The sequence below is a fragment of the Chanodichthys erythropterus genome, chromosome 7, assembly GCF_024489055.1.
Source record: "Chanodichthys erythropterus isolate Z2021 chromosome 7, ASM2448905v1, whole genome shotgun sequence".
In the NCBI taxonomy this organism is placed as follows: Eukaryota; Metazoa; Chordata; class Actinopteri; order Cypriniformes; family Xenocyprididae; genus Chanodichthys; species Chanodichthys erythropterus.
This window is the reverse complement of record NC_090227.1, coordinates 18384085-18406482: the sequence shown is the minus strand read 5'-3', so window position 1 is coordinate 18406482 and position 22398 is coordinate 18384085. Positions and strand designations below refer to the sequence as shown.

Below are 22398 nucleotides of genomic sequence, written 5' to 3'. Positions count from 1 at the left end.
TTTCTTCACTTGAATACTTAGAATATCCCAAATGTTTCCAACTATTTGTAAATTGTGAGAAAATTGCAATTTTAACCCAGGCTCCGGGACGTGTGAGGAGTCGCCTGTCAGTTGCGTTATACCTGCGTTAACTAGGGATGGGCATTTTTCCCAAATATTTTATTCGAATATTTGGGCTCGTAAAAAACGAATATTCAAATATTCATTTATTTAAATGAGGTTAAACAAGAAGGACGTTATTTTTTTGTAACCTGAACAAGCTTACGATTAGGCAATATGCACAACAAGCTTACGTTATATCTTAAGCTTTTCTTATAGTTCAAAGCATTAAACAATATGTGTAAACAAAGAATATATACTATATATAAATAACTAAAACATTTAATCTCAAGCAGTGCGAATGGGAAAAACGCTTATAAAGCAGACAGCGGCAGTTATCGTACAAAACGTTCATAATACACTCGAGTCAGTAACATTATATGGTATGGTTATCGTTTTCATATTGTTTCACATGTTCATGTTGAGAAAAACAATAATATCCACATGCTCGGGTGAGAAAACGAGCTGCAACAGACATTGCAGAAACAAGATAATGATAATACGTAACGGTATGCTAAGCTAAGTTTCTAACAGCAGCACTTTGAGATTTCTGTTCGTAAATATGTCTCCCTCAACGAAACTTAAAGGAAGCATATGTCTCAAAATCATTTTGCTATCAGATAAGTTCTTATAGGCTCATTTGGGTTACAGCTGCACTTAAGTTAGTGGACAGCTGTCTTTGCTCATTCGACAGGTGTTTAGATTTCATGTGCTTTCTCATTATGGTGGTGATAGTACGATAACTCTGTTTCAATAATCAAATTGATCAAAAGTAATTCAATTGCGTAAGATCATTTTCATCCAAGTAATTACAAACTTCGCGAGACCGATCATTTCGCTAGATAAGACCCTTATTCCTCATCTGGTATCGTTTAAAGCCCTTTGAAGCTGCACTAAAACTGTAATTTTGACCTTCAACCGTTTGAAGGCCATTGAAGTCCACTATAAGGAGAATAATCCTGGAATGTTTTCATCAAAAACCTTAATTTCTTTTCGACTGAAGAAAGAAAGACATGAACATCTTGGATGACATTGGGGTGAGTAAATTATCAAGATTTTTTTTTTTTTTTTTTTTTTTTTTAAAGTGAACTAATCCTTTAATATATATAAAATCATCATTTATTGGGTGCTTTCAATTGGGATGTGGCTGTCCCAAACCCCCAAATTTAAACTTGTGAAAATGATACTGAAATTATTTTTGCAATTTTTTCCATTGTTGTTTTTAAAAATATATTTTTGATTTTTTTTTAAGTGATGTAAAAAAAAAAAAGTGTTCTGCATTTTCATGTCACAGTGTGTTTTTTTTTGTTTTTTTTATTAACAGACAGACAGACAGATGTACAGACACTAATAGTGCAGTGACCAACAATCTAGTAGTTCCATAATTCCAGAAGTGAGAAGTGAACAAAACAGGTGTAAATGTGTGGTGTGGTGTGGTGTGTGTGTGTGTGTGTGTGCCCATTTATTACCATTGTGACCATTACCACGGCTCACCCACCATCACTATTCTGGCATTAGTCAATTTTTATTGACGATTTAATGATTACCATTGTCACACCACTCTCAATGAATCATTTAATTTCAGCTAGTGATATAATTATAATATAATTATAATATAATATAATATAATATAATATAATATAATATAATATAATATAATATAATATAATATAATATAATATAATATAATATAATATAATATAGACCTCCCCCCTGCATCTTTTCGGTACCTATGTTTTTTTTTTTTGTTTTTTTTTATGTTGTTATGTTATGTGTAGTGTCATTGTGCGAGTGCGAGTCACAGTGTATGTTTTATTCTACTGGCTGAGAATGATTTTAACCACACCCCTACATTTTTGATCAGGAAATATTCATGTGTCCATCCTTTCATAGACTTTGATAGACCTTTCATAGACAGGTACCATCATTATATGGTACCTATATATACTTATATGGAGTTAAATGTGTTCAAAAGACTGAAAATCTGTGTGTAACATTAAGGAACATCACTACCAAACAGCTTTTTTTCTGCAATTAGGCAAACTTTTTTTGGGTGTTATTCAAATTTTAGTTTTTATGCATGTACAACAGTTCAGGGGTCTCATTTATAAAGCGTGCGTATGCACAAAACGGGGCTAGAAACGTGCGTACGCCAGTTCCCACGCAAAGGTTGTGATCTATAAAAACAAACTTGACGGGAGAATGTGCACACCTTTAAGCAAACTTTGAGCTGTGCGTACACACATTCTGGAGACAAAGTGATATGAATTGAGATAGTAGATGTGCTACTTTCGATCACTTTTCCAGTGACACGATGTTTTAATGACAGCGAGAGGCGCTGTGAGCACAATAATTCCTCTTTAAACTGCAGATGTTATGACAAAATATTTTTTCGAGAATGACGATCAGTGATGCACACTTAACTTAGATATTATGGAAGACATATTACTGGATTCAGTGGTCAAACGGTCAGTTGTCCAGTTTGAATAGGTCCAATGATAATATCTTACTGTATAACCGCAGCTGCAGGAGGTGTTGATGTTGTGTGATCTTCAAACAGTTACCACTGTATTTGAAGGATATAATTTGAGGAAAACAGTAAGATTTGCATGTTTTCTTTTTAAAATACTTTGTCAGTGACACGCCGAGTCAGACAATTGTATTTACACTGCAATAAATAAGTAGTCCGATCTGTCCTATAAACTTCCTAAAAGATATGTACAGATATGTTGAATTGTTTAAAACTATTAAAATACTATCTGGCCAGTGGAAATGAATGAATCAACTCTATCCTAAAACCTTTATCTGAAGAATTTTATACAATTTTGTTTTTATGGATATTTTGATATATTTATTCTAAAATATAAAGAGGATATTGGATGATATTTATCAATATAATGTGTGGCACAAATGGCATTTATAGTCCATATCTAATATTTTCCAATTTGACGGTGTTAACCGTGGTGTCACGTGGATGGGAATATGTATGGAAATGATGTGCAGATGAGGTTATGCATATTAAAACTAGGCGTCATAAGCTCCATATATGGTGATGTCGGGGAGGAGACAGGGCGGAGATGGACATACACACAATCTTCCGCTGACTGGGATTTATAAAGGGATTTGTGCGCAGGTTCTGGTGTACGTATGGTTTTATAAATCTGATTTTTTTTGTGCGTACGCAGAATCTAGCTTTTGCGTGTACGTACACTTTTAGTAGGGATCCTACGCACAATTTTATAAATTAGACCCCAGAACTGTGCTAGATAACCATGTGCTGATTATCATCTTTGCGCAAGGCTCAAAAGTATCTAAAATTGTCACTACCGAAACAGTCACGACCAAAACATGTCATTATAGTTTTAGTAGTGACAAAAGGGAACACACAATCATTTTTTTGGGAGAAATAAACAAATTCTTAGTACAGTTATGTAAATCATTAGTATTTTAATATATGTTTTAGTATGAGAGTTAAATTCTGTAATGTAATGTGGTGGCTACCAACACATTACTGTCACTACCGAAAATGTGCAGTGATGACCAAAACATGAAATGCATACATACAAAATTTGTGGAAAGACTTTTTTTTTTTTCTTTTTTCAAGACGTTCCAAATCTGACTTTGAACCAATTCTGTAGAATGACCCATTAAAATCATTTAAAATGGTTTGGCTCCTTCTGTATTCTATGATTTTGTTCATTTTCGTTCTAAAGACTCTTTGAGATCTACCAGATTATTATCCATAAGAGATTGTGTTGTTCTCAGTGAAAGCTACTACTCGTAGGAATGCCTTACCAGAGGATATAAAGTGTATATATATTGGTCTTTTTAAATTGAAGCTTAAATATTTTTTTAAAAATTGACTAAACTTTGTAAGCATTGATATAGCCCTGATAGGATGTGCGTATATGAATGTTATATTGTTTTTTTGTAACTGTTTGTGTCATTTTACAATGTGTGTTAGTGATGACTGCAGATGAAAATTAGCCTTTGGCTAAATCCAGTGCAATGCATAAAATGGAAACATTTATGTTAAAAAAAATTGTACATGGTTCCTTTTTAAATAATAATAATAATAAATATAGCTGCAAGCAGCAATTACGGGGCCAAGCACAAAAGCGGCACAACAAGCATCAGACCAACTGCAACAAAGAGCAATTAAAGACCTATTAAGATCATTTTAGGCAAAAGAGCTGGAGGGAAAAAAATAAAATAAAATTCACAAATACAGTAAATAATAAAGATTGACTGGTTTATCACTTTGGACCAATAGGTGGTGCTGTGATTAAATTAATGAGGTATGGTCAGAGTCATTTTGGCATCAATCTTCTAATTTGTTGCAGTGTTAAATGAATATGGTTCCATCTATCAATACGAAATCCATAACTTTTTACTGACATGGTCTGAAGATGATACGATGATACGATTCATCAAAATGGCAGACAGGAAGTTTGGCTGACTATGGCAAAATTGGCATCAATGTTCTCAGCATTACCCAAGGAATCGATTAAGACTCATTACTATAGGACACATTTATATAAAGCTATTAGTATTTTAAAAAAAATAAAATGTTATTACAACATTTGACCACAAAGTGGCACTGTCTCAAAACCCTTTGAGAACCTTCAGAGCATGGTGCCGATGACACATACTGAGTTTTGTAATAGTACACCAATGCTTTTATATAATATAGAATTTTATATCATAATACTGTATTGTAGTTAATGGCAATTTCATGTTTTGTTTAATTATAGCGCCACTAAGAGGCACAATCACACCACTTTTTTTATGTTTCCTCAGAGTGAGCTTATACAAGTGCGTCAAATTTGGTGAAACATGACAAACTACGGCCCAGGTCGGGAAGCAGACAGACTGTCTAAACCGACCATCTGCTAGCTGCCTCATGTTACAGAAGTCAGATAATTCCCAACACATAGAAACTCTTACACCTAGATATCACATAGAGACTGTGTCTGTACCCCAAACAAGTAAAAACAAAAAACTTCCAAACCCATTTAAGGGTAAAGATTTAATTGATGTTCAACAAATAAAAAATAGAGATAATACTGATAAACAAATGATAAAGCTTGGGTTGTTAAATATTAGATCCCTTTCTTCAAAAGCACTTATTGTAAATAATATTATCACAGACAATAATCTAGATTTGCTGTGTTTGACAGAAACTTGGCTAAAACCGGATGATTACATTACTTTAAATGAGTCTAGCCCTCAAGGTTACGATTATCGACACAATCCTTGACAGAAAGGCAAAGGGGGAGGTGTTGCTGTAATTTATATTAATATTTACAGTATTAGTCAAAACATGGTTTCAGACTCAATCGGAATCGGACGTTACCTCCCGATCAGGACTCGGATATACAGGTGCTGGTCATATATTTAGAATATCGTGTTTTATTGTAAATTATTTTTAAATATGAAACTTTCATATATTCTAGATTCCCTACATGTAAAGTAAAACATTTCAAAAGGTTTTTTTTTTTTATTTATTTTTTTTTATTTTGATGATTAAAGCGTACAGCTCATGAAAGTCCAAAATCCAGTATCTCAAAATATTAGAATATTTCCTAAGATCAATCAAAAAAATGAATTTTCAAAACGTTTCAAAAGTTCAAGTTCTTTAAAGTATGTTAATTTGTACACTCAATACTTGGTCGGCAGCAGATATTACAGCAAATGACTTGCTCCTAGCACAAATTACAGCATCAGTGAAGTGTGGCATGGAAGTGATCAGCCTGTGGCACGGCTGAGGCACTATTGAGCCTTCAGATCATCTGTATATTGTTGGATCGACTGTTTCTCATCTTTCTCTTGAAAATATCCCAAAGATTCAGGGGTCAGGCATGTTGGCTGGTCAATAAAACACAGTAATATCATGGTCAGCAAACCACTTGGAAGTGGTTTTTGCACTCTGGGCAGGTGCTAAAGTCCTGCTGGAAAAGGAAATCAGCATCTACATAAAGCTTGTCAGCAGTAAAGTGCTCCAAAATCTCCTGGAAGATGGCTGCATTGACTTTGCACTTGATAAAACACAATGGACCAACACCAGCAGATGTCACGGCCCCCCAAATCATTACTAACTTCAGAAACTTCCCACTAGACTTCAAGCAGCTTGGATTCTGTGCCTCTCCAGTCTTCCTTCAGACTCTGGGACCATGATTTCAACATGAAATGCAAAATTTACTTTTATATGAAAAGAGGACTTTCGACCACTGTTCACTGTCCAGTTCTTTTTCTCCTTAGCCCAGGTAAGATTCTTCTGACGTTGTTTCTGTTTCAGGAGTGGCTTAGTAGTCCTTTTCCTGAAGATGTCTGAGTGTGGTGACTCTTGATGCGCTGACTCCGGCTTCATTTGACTCATTGTGAAGCTCTCCCAAGTGTTTGAAGTGTTTACTTGACAGTATTCTCAAGCTTGTGGTCATCCCTGTTGCTTGTGCACCTTTGCCTACCCAATTTCTTCCTTCTAGTCAACTTTACAGAGTGATGCATCAAAGCATATTAAATGCAAACAGCCACCCCATTCCGTAATGACCTTCTGTGACTTTCTCTCTTTGTGGAGGGTGTCAATGATTGTCTCCTGGACCATTACCAAGTCAGCAGTCTTCCCCATTAGTGTGGTTTCAAAGAACAAGAGATACCTAGAATTTATACTGTAGGGATGGTCATTTAATGAAACTCAAATATAAATATTCTAATATTTTGAGATACTGGAATTTGGACTTTCATTAGCTGTACACTCTAATCAACAAATTAAAAAAGAAAAAAAATGCTGAAATGTTTTACTTTACATGTAAGGAATCTAGAATATATGAAAGTTTCATTTTTAAAAATAATTTGCAATTAAAAGAAAAATAACTTTTTCATGATATTCTAATTATATGACCAGCACCTGTATACTGTATGTATATATATATTCTCATTATTTTTTAACACATCTATAGTTATGCAATGGCACAGAGTTAGACCCTTTTGACTCCACACAGAAACAGCAACGCGTGCGGCATGACATCACTTTGTTGCAGAGAAACATTGGTTAAATGCCAGCAAAGTAGAACACGGAAGCAGCTTGAAGCGGAGTAGGGCTGCATTCCACTCCAGTTTTAGACACGCACTCGCAAACTTCCCTAAACACTTCCCTTCAGGGGAATCCTTGCCAGCATTTTGAAGTGTGTTCCACTTTGTGAAGTGGACGAGGGAAGTTTACAGTGGGTACGGAAAGTATTCAGACCCCCTTAAATTTTTCACTCTTTGTTATATTGCAGCCATTTGCTAAAATCATTTTCAGTCAAAATCAAAATCAGTTTATTTTTTTCCTCATTAATGTACACACAGCACTCCATATTAACAGAAAAAAAAACAGAATTGTTAAAATTTTTGCAGATTTATTAAAAAAGAAAAACTGAAATATCACATGGTCCTAAGTATTTAGACCCTTTGCTGTGATACTCATATATTTAACTCAGGTGCTGTCCATTTCTTCTGATCATACTTGAAATGGTTCTACACCTTCATTTGAGTCCAGCTGTGTTTGATTATACTGATTGGACTTGATTAGGAAAGCCACACACCTGTCTATATAAGACCTTACAGCTCACAGTGCATATCAGAGCAAATGAGAATCATGAGGTCAAAAGAACTGAACTGCCTGAAGAGCTCAGAGACAGAATTGTGGCAAGGCACAGATCTGGCCATGGTACAAAAAAAAAAAAAAATTCTGCTGCACTTAAAGTTCCTAAGAGCACAGTGGCCTCCATAATCCTTAAATAGAAGACATTTGGGATGACCAGAACCCTTCCTAGAGCTGGCTGTCCAGCCAAACTGAGCTATCAGGGGAGAAGAGCCTTGGTGAGAGAGGTAAAGAAGAACCCAAAGATCACTGTGGCTGAACTCCAGAGATGCAGTCGGGAGATGGGAGAAAGTTGTAGAAAGTCAACCATCACTGCAGCCCTCCACCAGTCGGGGCTTTATGGCAGAGTGGCCCGACGGAAGCCTCTCCTCAGTTCAAGACACAGGAAAGCCCGCATAGAGTTTGCTAAAAAACACCTGAAGGACTCCAAGATGGAGAGAAATAAGATTCTCTGGTCTGATGAGACCAAGATAGAACTTTTTGGCCTTAATTCTAAGTGGTATGTATGGAGAAAACCAGGTACTGCTCATCACCTGTCCAATACAGTCCCAACAGTGAAGCATGGTGGTGGCAGCATCATGCTGTGGGGGTGTTTTTCAGCTGCAGGGACAGGACGACTGGTTGCAATCGAGGGAAAGATGAATGCGGCCAAGTACAGAGATATCCTGGACGAAAACCTTCTCCAGAGTGCTCAGGACCTCAGACTGGGCCAAAGCTTTACCTTCCAACAAGACAATGACCCTTTTTAGAAAGAAATAGTATCTGTGAGGATTTCCAGTAAGGATTTAGAACGTACCATAGTACTGAGACTGCTCTCATTAGAGTTACTAATGATTTGCTCTTATCATCAGATCGTGGTTGTATCTCTCTATTAGTGTTACTGGATCTTAGTGCTGCATTTGACACTATCGATCACAAAATTCTTTTAAATAGACTTGAATATTATGTTGGCATTAGTGGAATTGCATTGTCATGCTTCAAATCTTACTTATCTGACCGTTATCAGTTTGAAGTAGTAAACGAAGAGATGTAGGGCTGCATGATATATCGCATGAGATTGTTACGCGCATTTCGTCAGTAAAGCCGGTTCCCTGATTACCGCTAAATCGCCATCACCTGCTTTCAAATGGAGCGCCATTTAATAGACAGAGCCGTAGTTCACTGGCAAACCACGCAATATCGTGTTCATTATCAAAGGCGATTCATCTGCGATATGAGTGTGATATTGCGTGGATTATCAGTGATCTACAGCTCTGTCTATTAAATGGTGCTCCATTTGAAAGCAGGTGATCAGGGAACCAGCTTTACAGACGAAATGCGTGTGACAATCGCATGCGATATATTGTGCAGCCCTAAAGAGATGTAGTGAATTCCAGGGCCCAGTTTACGGCCGGGCCCCTCTCTCTCCGTAACAGTGGACAAAGGTTTGCTACATTTTGATTGGATCTTGGTGGACTAACACAAACAAACTGTAGGACAACATCCAGACCTCTCCTTCTTACAGAGGGTAAGAAGAAGACCTCTTGTACCAAGCCTGGGAAGGACAAGACTTCTCATTGGTCCACAGGCAGTTACTGCCCTTTACCCATCTAGACACTACTTCCTAAAGTTGGCCAGAGACTGCCATAAAAATTCCTTGGGACCTTAGCAGCAATGGGTGAAACAAAGAGAGATCACAAAGATCCGTCCAAATCCATTCAAAACTATGTTTGAAAACCTTAGAACTGATGCAAACTACACATCCATTTCATACTTATTCACAGAAATAAGTATTCTCAGTGACAGCTATTTGTAGTGCAACCTCTGACGCAAATTCAGCTGTTAATGTACAATTGAATGACAGTTCAATCTTTTTCCATCATGTTTAGTCTCTATTTGTTTAGAATATTGCCAAAGGTATTCTGGTGGTGGTTTGGAAAGTGAGAAATGCATTGGTAAACTTTAAAGACACTGTAAGGTTCTCCACCTTATTATTTTCAGAGAAACTATCTTTATCTTTATCTTTATCTTTTATCTTAAGATAGCGTAACTCTTCCATAGCCACACCCAACTTAATCACTTGTATTTTATGTAGCTTATGCACTTTATTCCTTTATCATTCATAGTATTCATTTAGTAGTTGTGTTAGTTATTCTTGTTTATCTTTGTGTTAATAAAATTTATTTTATTACACTTGTGTCTTCCTTGTGCTGATAATACAGAAGAGGTTCTACAAGTTAGCAATTTCACCAATCTTTCAAATAAATCAGCTGACCACTTTACATTAATTCTAAGTGAATGAAAGCCCCTGTTGGGAGTGTTCTCATACTGCCAAGGTGAAAGACCTTGACTGGTGCCCTGAACTAGGGAAAGGGGGGGAAGTGGTTATCTGATGTACTCATAACCACACCTTAAGGGACGTGTGATCCAAAATCACAACGTCAGCGATGACGTGAGTACCAATACCTATTTTACTTCACGTCCTTGGATGGACAAAGTAAAAATCATTACAGAGATGTCATATCGATCACTAGTTAAATATGGATTACCACAAGGCTCAGTACTAGGACCGTTGCTTTTCACTACCCTTGGGAGATATCATTAGGAAGCATGCTGTTAGTTTTCACTGTTACGCTGATGATACTTAGCTCTATATTTCTTTGCACACAGACGAAACTTACCAATTCACAAAATTAACGGAATGCATAGCTGATATAAAAAATTGGATGACCAGTAATTTCCTACTACTAAATTCAGAAAAAACAGAGATTCAAATACTTCTTCACGTAATAACCTAGAATACTGTCTAACACTTGATGGCTGCTCGGTTAATCTTCGTCGTCAGTTAGGAACCTGGGTATGCTCTTTGATACCAATCTTTCATTTGAAGGCCATGTTTCTAGCATTTGTAAAACTGCACTCTTTCATCTTAAAAATATATCTAAACAACAACATATGCTCTCAATGAAAAATGCTTAACAGTTGGTTAATGCGTTTATGACCTCAAGGCTAGATTATTGTGACACTCTACTGGGTGGTTGTTCTGCTCGCCTGATAAATAAACTACAGCTCGTACAAAATGCAGCAGCTTGAGTTCTTACTAGAACTAGGAAGTATGACCATATTAGCCCAGTTCTGTCAACACTGGATTGGCTTCCTGTTAAACATCGTATAGATTTTAAAATCTTGCTAATTACTTACAAAGCACTAAATGGTTTAGCTCCCCAGTACTTGAGCGAGCTCTTAAAGCATTATAGTCCTTCACGTCTATTATGATCTCAGATTTCAGGCCAGCTGATAATACCTAGAATATCAAAATCAACCGCAGGCGGTAGATCCTTCTCCTATTTGGCACCTAAACTCTGGAACAATCTTCCTAGCATTGTTCGGGAAGCAGACACACTCTGTCAGTTTAAATCTAGATTAAAAGCTCATCTCTTATACCTGGCATACACATAGCACATTATCAATTTATACTTTCAAATCTGTTAAAGGATTGTTAGGCTGCATAAATTAGGTCAGCCGGAACCGGGAACACTTCCTATAACACTAGATGTACTCGTTACATCTGAAGAAGAATGGCATCTACGCTAACATTAGTCAGTGGCACAGCTCCTCAACAAACCGTCCATACCGGCGTGATGAATACAATCCTCGGCTGGATGGAACTGGAATAAATATATTGAATTTTGTGATCCCATCGGACTTATAATAGCTACTTGAATCATAACTAAGCACTGTTCGCCAGAGAAGAACTGGCCCCCCGACTAAGCCTGGTTTCTCCCAAGGTTTTTTCTCTATTTTAACACCCGTTTGTCACCTGATATCACCTGTTGGAGTTTGGGTTCCTTGCCGTTGTCGCCTTTTGGCTTGCTTAGTTGGGGACACTTGACATTTGACTTGACATTTGATATTCAACATTGCTTTGATCTGCCTGCATTGACACCATTTTTTTTAAGTGCTGCTGTGCAGCCAAAATTATATACCAGTTATCACTGTAAAGCTGCTTTGACACAATCTGCATTGTAAAAAGCGCTATATAAATAAAGGTGACTTGACTTGACTCCTTCAGGGCATTGTGCTGATGACCCGCACCTAGTTTCGTAACGATACGCTAATGTGTTCATAAAATACGGCACTTTAGCACAAAATTCAAAATGGCCAATATGGGAAAATAGGATATCATTCGACTCGGCATGATGCCCCGAATCTAACGAATTTATGATTTTTGGACAAACCCATCAGGAGTTATAAGCAAAAATAGCCATTTTTTGTATCTCAGGACCAGTAAGTGGCGCTGCACCGAAACGTTGGATGTTGCCTCTGGTCATGCTTGTGATGACATGTACCAAGTTCGGTCTGAATACAATAAAGCTTTCTTGAGATATAGCCTCAAATCTGATTTGGCAAGTTCTTTGTCTAATTCATTGGGGCAGTTTGAGAACGGATGGTTCTATCAAAAAGCTTTTGACAACTTTTTGTTGGCATGGTCTCAAGATTTTCTGGTTCAATTTTCGTGAAAATCGGAGTAACGGCCTAGGAGTAGTTCGAAAAAGTAGTTTTTTTTTTTGTTTTGTTTTTGAAAAATCAAAATGGTGGGAAAATTTTCATGGTGGAAAATGATGTCATGGGGTGCCAAGGAATGAGCCAAGGAACCAGAGGAAAACATTATTATTATTATTTTTTTTTATGTTTCTAGCCCTTACTGTTCAAAAGTTATTAGCATAAACATGAGTGAAATTTTGGACAGGTAGTGGCACTAGAGGGATGGAGTTAGAGAGTCCAAATTTGCTATGGACACAGTTGAGACTGGCCTCTATATGTGTGTACCAAATTTCACAACTTTCCTGCATACGGTTATGTTAGCATGATGCAACAATCACATTAAGTTGACACTGTAGCATGTGACTATTCTTCTTCTTTTTTTTTTATAAAACAATGAATTTTAAGATCTGTCATGTTATTCAATTACTTTTACTTTTTATTTTATTCAGGTATCGTATCGAAGTCATAATTTCAGTATCATGACAACACTACAAGAGGTGTTAAACTACCTTGTGCTTCAAAGCACATAACATTACAATAATAATGAACGTACAACATAGAGAGCTTGTTGAGCTGTTGACATGGATATGCATAATTCAGAGTCCTCTGTTCATGGTATAACATATTTTGAAATATCTCCCTGGTCGCACTGAGACAGTCAATATCAATTGATTACTTTCATGTGACTGATCAAGCTATTATATGTAGCTAGTATGAGTAACAAAAAGCTTTCTTTGTGTCCAGATTTGACTAATGCAAATCTTACACTTCAAATCAACATAAACTCAACTTTGACAAAAGAAGTCTTTAATGATGTCTAAATATATATCCGAATGCAAGTAACTAATTATGTGAGAATCCAATGTTCCCAGCAACTAGGCAACACACAGCCAAGTTTATTTATATATAGGGCTATACAGCCATCTAGTGGTTACATGATGGTATTACAGATGATAAATGATGAATAAGTTATATAAGAGATACTGTATATATTTAGTAAATATTCTAGAATTATTTTGTAAAATCCCCTTAAATTCCAAAATTATATTATTGTTGGTTCAGTTATTATTGAACCAAATTTTGGAATCGCCCCTGATCAGTAGACAGGTGAATTTATGCATTAGTGCAGATTCTAAGCCATACTAGGCCTACTTTTAAGTAGCATCAAGATTACAAACTAATATCATATGGCCTGCTGAGGAGGAGGAGGATGGGAGGAGGAGAAGGATACATATACACTGAATACACAGAAATTTCCTTTCTTAACACAAGCTTGAATTTCAGTATGAAAACATGGGAGTCTAGCCTAATGGCTTATAAAGGATCATGTTTTAATTAAGTTGCTTTTTATTTTATGTATGTGTGCATTAAAAGTACCATTCCAGCAGCGAGAACGATGCTGAACTAAATGAAGATAAATGTCTTGATGATAAATGACTAATAAATAACAGTAAAAATTTTTTTTTACACTTGAATTGTAATTTACAATTTAAAATTTCTCTTGCACAAGCAAATTTAATTTACGCTTATGTACACTTCCACAAATCTTACCCGGTACATGTGAATCTTTAAAGTATTATTCGAATCCCCCACTTCCAGCCTTGTGGTCCAGAGAACCTGGAAACTTATCAATACACATAGGAAAGGACATCGGCTCCACTTAACCCATAACCAAACTGTCCAAAAATGTATAGTGTATTCCTGTGTTGTACAGTTGTGGTCAGAATTATTGGCACCCTTGGTAAATATGATCAAAGATGACTGTAAAAATAAATCTGCATTGTTTATCCTTTTGATCTTTTATTAATAAAATTAGAAAAAGAAAAAAAAATCAAACCTTTTATTGAAGGAAAAGAACCGAAAGTGGGGGGAAAATCACATTATGAAATAAATGTTTTTCTCTGCAAAACACGCTGGCCCATTGTGAATTGTTCGGTGGCCAGAAATTGTGCAAGAAGTAGCATCTGTTCCAGACATTGCTTCTTTCTGAGAATTAACTTATTCTGAACTTATCTGAACTTACTAAATATAATATACAGAGCAATTACATACAAAAAATCTTAATAGTGCTTTTTGCTTTTGAGATTCACATTGTAGAGCCTTTGATTAGAGCTAATATTAGTCTGTCTGTCTCATGTCTACTAGAACAATCTTCTGTAAAGAGCTAATTTATAGCTGAAATGAATCAGCAATGAACTGATTTCAACTAAATAATGACTGTTTACTAATGTCTTTTTAGAGCTGCTTTACAGCAGAGTTGAATTCTGTTTGCATCATTGAATTGTTATTTTCCTGTTTATTGCCGTAAAGCTGATTTGAAACCATCTGTATTGTATAAATCGCTATATAAATAAAGGTGACTTGACTTGACTTGACACAGGATCGGCAAAAGTCCATAACCCGTTACTCGAACTTGGGTTGCTGTTGCACTATATCGTCACTGCCCGATGAAACTCACGTGTGTCCAAAACGGTTACTTTTCAGGAAGTGAAAAAAACACTATTTCAAAAGCAGTTGAATGTAGCGTTGTCATACTTTGTACGGCATCTTTACATGTAACCATATTCTTGCCAGTGTAATGATATAATCCACATTTGACCAAAATTGAGTTTAAATGGACATACGTGCATTTTTTACAATAACGGTGGTCGATATGCATTCTTCCGATCATTAATTAGAATGGCCAAGTCGCGTTTCATATTGACAGATGAATACGCTCAGTTTATTAAATAGCCTACGTCTTAGTTTATTAAATACGCTTAGTTTATTTAATATTAATTATAAATTTATTAAATGTCTCTTGCAAACTATGAAGGGACAATGAATCAATACACTGACATGGTAATGCTAGACAGATACTTTGTTTGCACAGTCCTACCGTAATTTTGTCACTCCTAGACATACATCTGGCGTCAGGGGGGAAACGTTTACCTCGATAAAGAAAGTCTCACCAGGCTATGTTTATTTGGCAATGTAACCTCACAGTGTTTTTCGGCTATCCAGTGCTGAGCTTCGATGAAACTTCACGAGACCGGCGAGATGCTTCCACAGGGCGGGAGATACGCGGCGTGATTGACAGCTTTGACACCAAATGGATATACGTGAAAATCAGATGACATGATTTCACAACTTTTCATTGGCCATTTAGATATGTGAAGCATACTGTATACGGAAATGAACCTGGACATTCAATCCGTCGAAAAATCTCAAAATCAGCAAAATGGACATAGGTGGTTTACATCGGACAGCGACGATATGCTGGGGCAATGCCTACAAGGCTATGGCTCTGACTTGGTTGTAATTTTTTAACTCTTTCTACTAGAAAAAAAATTATTAGTTTATTTGATTACAATTTTCATGCTTATCCCATTCAATGTCTTGCATAAAGACTCCATTTTAAGTTTTTTCTCCTTCAAATTTTTCCCAATTTTCAACAAAATCTGCACAGATTATCATTAGACAGAGCTGTATAGAGCTGACTGAAAAGTTACAGTAATACAGAGTTAAAAAAAGTTGACCCAAAATCAGATGAGAAGCTGTATCTTGTGAAACAAAACTTGGTCACAACTAGGGGTGACCCCGAATAGTCGACGATTCGAATCTTCGATAGGAGGAGCCTGATTCGACTACCAATCTCACAGTCAAATCGTCGCATAGGTGTTATGAGACGAGATATGGGGCACTCAATATCTGATTTTACATAGACATACCAGTTCTTTCCCAATAGGTTAATATACAGCCTATTATGTTAATACTGTAAATAAAAATGTGAAAAGAAAGAAGCTTTTAATAAATATTTTTAATGTGCGTGAATAAATCCAACCTGTGACCGATTTAAGTTTCACTTCCATGATCCGTGACCGGCAGATGAGCATCTTTACGGCAGGGATTAAATCTTCAACAATGTCTGGGATAAAGTGTACAATTGAATGCACTTTGAAATTGTAAAAGATGATCAAAAAAACGTATGATGCAAGTTGTGCCAACAGCTCATGTCCTAGAACTCAACAACGACAAACACTGCGGCGCTTCTGCTGGCCAACGAGCTATAGCGCGCTATTTGAAAAGACTCAAACGGACACAGGCAGATCGCGTGAAAGACTGGAGTATTCTCTCTCAGTCAGGTAAGGTAGCTACAAATGATTTCAAACTATTTTAGACGGATGTAATTTGATTTTTGGATTCTGTTAATGTTTAGCTAAAAAGCCTGTCACTCCAGTTTAGCATTTATTGTCGATCTGCAGTTAAAAAGACAAGTTGATAATTCTAGCTAGGCTATACTTTCGTTATTTTAATAATTTCTTTAATTTTAATTTATTTATTGATCACTCTGAGTTAGGCTACCTATTTTAACTATTTCTGGCTTGTGTTTTGAATATGTTCCCCTGCACTTCAGGTATTTTGACTTGATCATATTTCATTTTTTAAAATAGGCTATTTTCATTTATTAAAATGGTTTATTCTGGGTTTTTTTTTTTTTTTTTTTGGTGCATCAGTGTTGCGCTGTAGATATATATATATTAAAGTTTATTGATCAAAAATGTTTTTATTCATTTGCTTCTATATCCTTGAGAGTGATCTGTATAGGTTACATCGTGGCTGTGAATGTTTATCCACATTGCCTTTCATTTGTTTAAAAAAGATAAAATCATTGTCAGTTTCGTCTATCACTTGACAGGCAATTTGGTTCGTTTATTAGAAAGATGCTTCTCTGTGCTGTGTGTGAAAGAAAATAAAAGTTGTCTTAAGCCGCAGGTAGATATAGCCAGGCCTTGCTTCATTTTCCGTGTCCAGCTCCATGTCTTGCACTGTGCAGCGCGCAAACCTTTCAAAGTCCATGTGCACTCTCTAGTTGACCGCATTTGTGAGGTCAGGCATTGATGTTGGATGAGAAGGTCTGGCTCGCAAGTCTCCGCTCTAATTCATCCCAAAGGTGTTCTATCAGGTTGAGGTCAGGACTCTGAGCAGGCCAGTCAAGTTCCTCCACAACAAACTCACTCATCCATGTCTTTATGGACATTGCTTTGTGCACTGGTACGCAATCATGTTGGAACAAGAAGGGGCCATCCCCAAACTGTTCTCACAAAGTTGGGAGCATGAAATTGTCCAAAATGTCTTGGTATGCTGAAGCATTAAGGGTTACTTTCACTGGAACTAAGGGGCCAAGCCCAACCCCTGAAAAACAACCCCACACCATATTAGCCCCTCCACCAAACTTTACACTTGGCACAATGCAGTCAGGCAAGTACAGTTCTCCTGAAACCATGAAACCAAGACTCGTCCATCGGATTGCCAGACATAGAAGCATGATTCGTCACTCCAGAGAACACGTCTCCACTGCTCTAGAGTCCAGTGGCAGTGCTTTACACCACTACATCTGACTCTTTGCATTGCACTTGGTGATGTAAGGCTTGGATGCAGCTGCTCGGCCATGGAAACCCATTCCATGAAGCTCTCTACGCTCTCTGCTTCCACTTTGTTATGAAACCAGCAACAGTTGACCATGGAACATTTAGTAGTGAGGAAATTTCACAAATTGACTTATTGCACAGGTGGCAACCTATTACGGTACCACGCTTGAATTCACTGAGCTCCTGAGAGCGACCCATTTTTTCACAGATGTTTGTAGAAGCAGTTTGCAAGCCTAGGTGCTTGATTTTATACACCTGTGGCCATGGAAGTGATTGGAACCCCTGAATTCAATGATTTGGGGGGTGTCTCAATACTTTTGGCAATATAGTGTATCTTGTGAATTGTTTGACAGAAAATTTAGTAGAAAATTTTGTCCAAAAATTTGGTAAAAAATAAAATAAAAAAAAAAGACAAAGCAGATTTTTTTCTATATTCACTACCTTTAACAATAAAGACCTTTCTGAAGGTGCATGCTAATCTGTCAGATTTGCACCTTCCTTCTAAATATTACTGACAATGAACTTTGTATGGGGTTTTAAGTATAGAGCTTCTAAAAGAGGCCCTTTTTATGGCAAACTAACAAATCGAATGTACATATACCAATGCAGTAGAGTTAGAGCAGTCCGCCCTTTATATAAATAGAAGTTAACAGAAGTGACATTTCTCTAGCATGTAATAGTTCTAGATCTATAATCTACTGACAGCTTTATCAAAAATAATGCATTTTTGTCTGTTTTCATAAGTACTCACTTCTCAGCAATGTTAAGTAAATACCAATTGCTAGTATTAAATAGTTTTATGCATGTATCAGCATTGCACTGGCCATCAGCAGGATATAGATTCTAGTAAACCTATCTGCAAGCACTATCAGCTGAGCAATTAAAAGCATTAAGTGCTTACCACAGGTCGAGAGAAGTGATCTTCAGCCAAGCCCAGATCCATTGCACGGTCTGAACTCTGAGTTTTGGATTCAGAGGAAAAGATCTCCGACCTCACCTCTGTGGACACAGGATATTGATACATATAACACTTCAGATCTTTCCTTTGAACAAGAGCTCCTATTTCTGACTGTACATCACATCTCCACTAGCTACTGTGTCAGTGTGACATGGCGTGATTTCACATAATCATTAACATCAGGAAAGTACAATCTGTAGTTAAGTGAGTGTATTTGAGTTGTACAACTCAGTTATAACTATAAAAATTCTAGTTACTTTTAATGTTAATGTTCAATTGTTTTTCATGCTAAGCTGCATACACTATGTTTTGAGTATCAGGCAGCAAAATAAACAAAGCAAACAAAGAGTGCTATTAGAGATGCTGTAAGAGAATTTAAGGAAAAGTGATATTTTGGGTCATGATTTCTCAGTTAAATTCAAGTACTTGATTTTAAAAAATCCTCGATTGCAATGTACCCCTTCCGGAAAAATACCGGAAGTGGCGCATTCCACGGATGAGAATCCATGAACAGCATTATTAGATAGGGTGACCAGACGTCCCCGTTTTCCGGGGACAGTCCCGGTTTTAGGTGCTCCGTTCCCGACTGGAGCTGTCCCCGGAAATGTCCCCGTTTTATATCTCGTTCAAAATAATCCGCAAATACATTGCAAAAAATGTCTGGCCAGCATACAGCATAGAGGTTTCTTAACAGTGTTGTTGTTAAAATATTTTTTTTTTCCTAAACATATCTCTCTATTAAAATATATTAAACAGTTAAATCCCGCTTTTCTACAGTATCCATATACACCGGCAGCGAGTTCACGCACACCAGCAGACACACAGACACGCCTCCTGTCACTCACTCAGAGCAGCGGCAGGCCTCGAGACTCTCGTTCAGTCCGGTTGAAGGGTTTTTGTTATGATATAACACCTTATATGACAACTTTAGCACATGTATCAGCTAAACATTCATTCAGTGTTTCCCATTAATGACCTTGTGCCGCCACCGTTTCATAATGAACCGAAAATTTTAAACATAAATGGTCTCTACGTTGTATTTTGCCCAACGAACAAAAATCGAAACCGTGATAAAACAGCAAAATACAGTGATTAAGTATAGGCTATGCAGTTTTAAAGAGACGTGTGCACTTTGGTCACACGATCAGCTGGCGATTTGGTGATTAAAATTAAAGCTCAAGGATTTATCTTAGAAATTGGCTACAAACTAGTATTTTAATTTCCTTATAGCCTACGTTGTGTAAAGTAGCCTAACCAAAAAAAATAAATAAATAATAATAAAAATGTATATATATATATATATATATATATATATATATATATATATATATATATATATATATATATATATATATATATATATATTATACACATTTTTATTATTATTTTTTTATTTTTTTATATTTATGCATTTGTTACAATAGCCTATATGGATATTTTTGTCATATGAATAATTATATAGCTAGGCCTAAAACATTATTTTATTATTATTTTATTGTAGTAATTGTTTGGCATCCTAAAACACCTAAAACGATATAGACTTTATATCACAACTAAAAAGAAGAACTAAAAACCCTTGTTAATGTCCAGGTACAAGTTAATGCTGTTTCTTTGTTCTTTGTGCACACTGTACATGGGTTGAAGCTCTTAATTTTGAGCTTCCAAAGTGAACCAGATTCATGCATTTAACCTTAAAATTTACAAAATTTTAACAAATTCAAGTGGGAAATAATGTAGCCTACATTTTATGAACTTTACTCAAAGCTCCTTTCATGTCAGTAAAATGTCACTGGACAAAAGTTGTAATTTTGTACAGTATAAACAGCTCATGAAAATGAAAATATTCAATAATAAATGTTGCAAATATTATTTGTGTTATTTATCTCATATTTTGAAATGTGATTTTTCAAAATAGTGTAATAGTTTAATAGTTTTTTGTAGTTAGGCCTACTGGCTAGTTATTTTGGTGAATTGTATTAAAACCAGACCAAAAATCCGAATAAAATTAAGTCATAATATTTATTAATGTAAATGTGAAACTCACAACAATGAAAAATGTACTGTCCCTGTTTTTTAATTAATAGATAATAACAAATGAGATTGTGGTGGTATTTTGACCACTCGCATAGGAAATGTCCCCGGTTTCCATTTCACAAATCTGGTCACCTTATTATTAGACTGTTTACTAAGGCTGCACAATGTGTTTTATAGTGCTTTTATAGTGCTTTTGTGAATTCACAAAGGCTGTGATTCAATTAAATAAATATATGCCCTGCAGGTTTAATATATATGTGCTTTAATTATTGACATACATGTAGGTTATGTGTGTCTCAAAACTTTGCTCATCAAATTAGGTCGTCCCCTGGAAGGAACACATGCTGCCCTCTCCCGAGCGACGTGAGAAATATCCCAGGGCTACCTACTCAAGGACAGAGTAGACTAAAGAAGCTATTCCCACTACAATTTGCTACGATCAATATCGGAAAGCTCACCGGCTGTCAATGCGAGTTAGTTGACTCCCTGAAGACCAGACGAGTCGATGTTGCATTAATACAGGAAACCAAGTGGAAAGAATCAAAGGCAAAAGAGAGTGGAGAAGGGTATAAGATAATTTATAATGGCACCATTATTAAAAAACACTGATAGATAGGCGAACTTCCTGTCTTTGAAGCTTGCAGAGAGCTTCAGACACGGTCTCTACTAAGGTCGTTCATGGGACTGGTTTTGCGACTCTTTGGAGCCAATGACTTATTTTGAACAACAGGAGAGAAAATGAAGGATTTTATGATGCCTAAAGCATTTTGATCACGGCCATTTGTTACAGTAAATTGTTACAGATCCCTTGTCTTCCTGGACTCCATATCCCATGATCCTCCTGTTTCATCACCTGCACTCACTTCCCTCGTCAGCTCCTCATCATCACAGATCACCTGCACCTGGACTCTATTGTCAGCACTCCCCATATATTGCACTCACTCCCTGCACTCCTTGTCCGTTCTCTGTTGTGTTAAGGTTATGTTTGGTGTTCCTGTCTCTGTTTATTAAAGTACTCAACTTTGTTGTGGAAATCCGTATCAGCCTCATCTCTACACCAGCGTACCGTAACAGAAGAACGGACCCAAACTTTGGATTTTCCACAAAAAGGAAAGAGATGGAGACACTCCCCGGCTCCCTGGCTACCGCTCCTCCAACGCCTCTCACTCACCTGTCTGCTGGCGATCGCATCATCAGACTTCTTCAGGTTGGTCGTTCACTGGAGAGGTATGTGGAGGAGTTTGTTGAGCTGGCTTATCTGACTGACTGGCCCGATGCTAATTTAATCGCCCTGTTTTTGGACGGTCTGGATGACAACACTCTCCATCTCCATGAACCAGATTATCGTCTCTCCTTAAGTGAAACTATCAACTTTATTTTGTTTTTGAATAATTCCAAATTCTATGTGGATGAGTGTTGGTCTCCAGTCCGTCCAGAAACACTGTCGGCTGGGCCAGTTAGTCAGCCTCCGTATTCCTCCGCTTACCCCTCCAGTGAACTTCCTTCCTGCCCCACACTGAACCCACACTCCTCCACTGGGTCCCGAAAGCGGAGGAGGAGGAAGCAAGCCGCTCCAGTCTCCATGGAGTCTGCTCCAGCCCTCTCCGAGCCTGCCGCTCCATCCGTGTGCGAGCCCGCTCCCGTCCCTACGGGCATTCTTATTGTATTTGAGGGAATGGACTGGCCCTCATCTCCAGTCTCCGCCGAGCCAAGTTCTCCAGTCTCCG

General features: G+C 37.0%; 1 protein-coding gene across 12 annotated transcripts in view; it reads right to left on the bottom strand.

Moving 5' to 3' along the window:
• The window catches only part of def8 (differentially expressed in FDCP 8 homolog), a 219163-nt gene that overhangs the window by 151204 nt on the left and 45561 nt on the right, over positions 1 to 22398 (bottom strand). For 10 of the 12 annotated variants that reach the window (XR_010895482.1, XR_010895483.1, XM_067389841.1 and 7 more), the window contains one exon: positions 18581 to 18678. The exons of the other annotated variants lie outside the window; for them this stretch is intronic. Coding sequence is in view for 7 of the 10 variants with exons in the window: in XM_067389841.1 (XP_067245942.1) it covers positions 18581 to 18678 (98 nt within the window). In the remaining 3 variants the exon portion in view is untranslated. Of the gene's footprint in view, positions 1 to 18580; positions 18679 to 22398 lie in introns of those variants that run through there. 12 annotated transcript variants of the gene reach the window in all.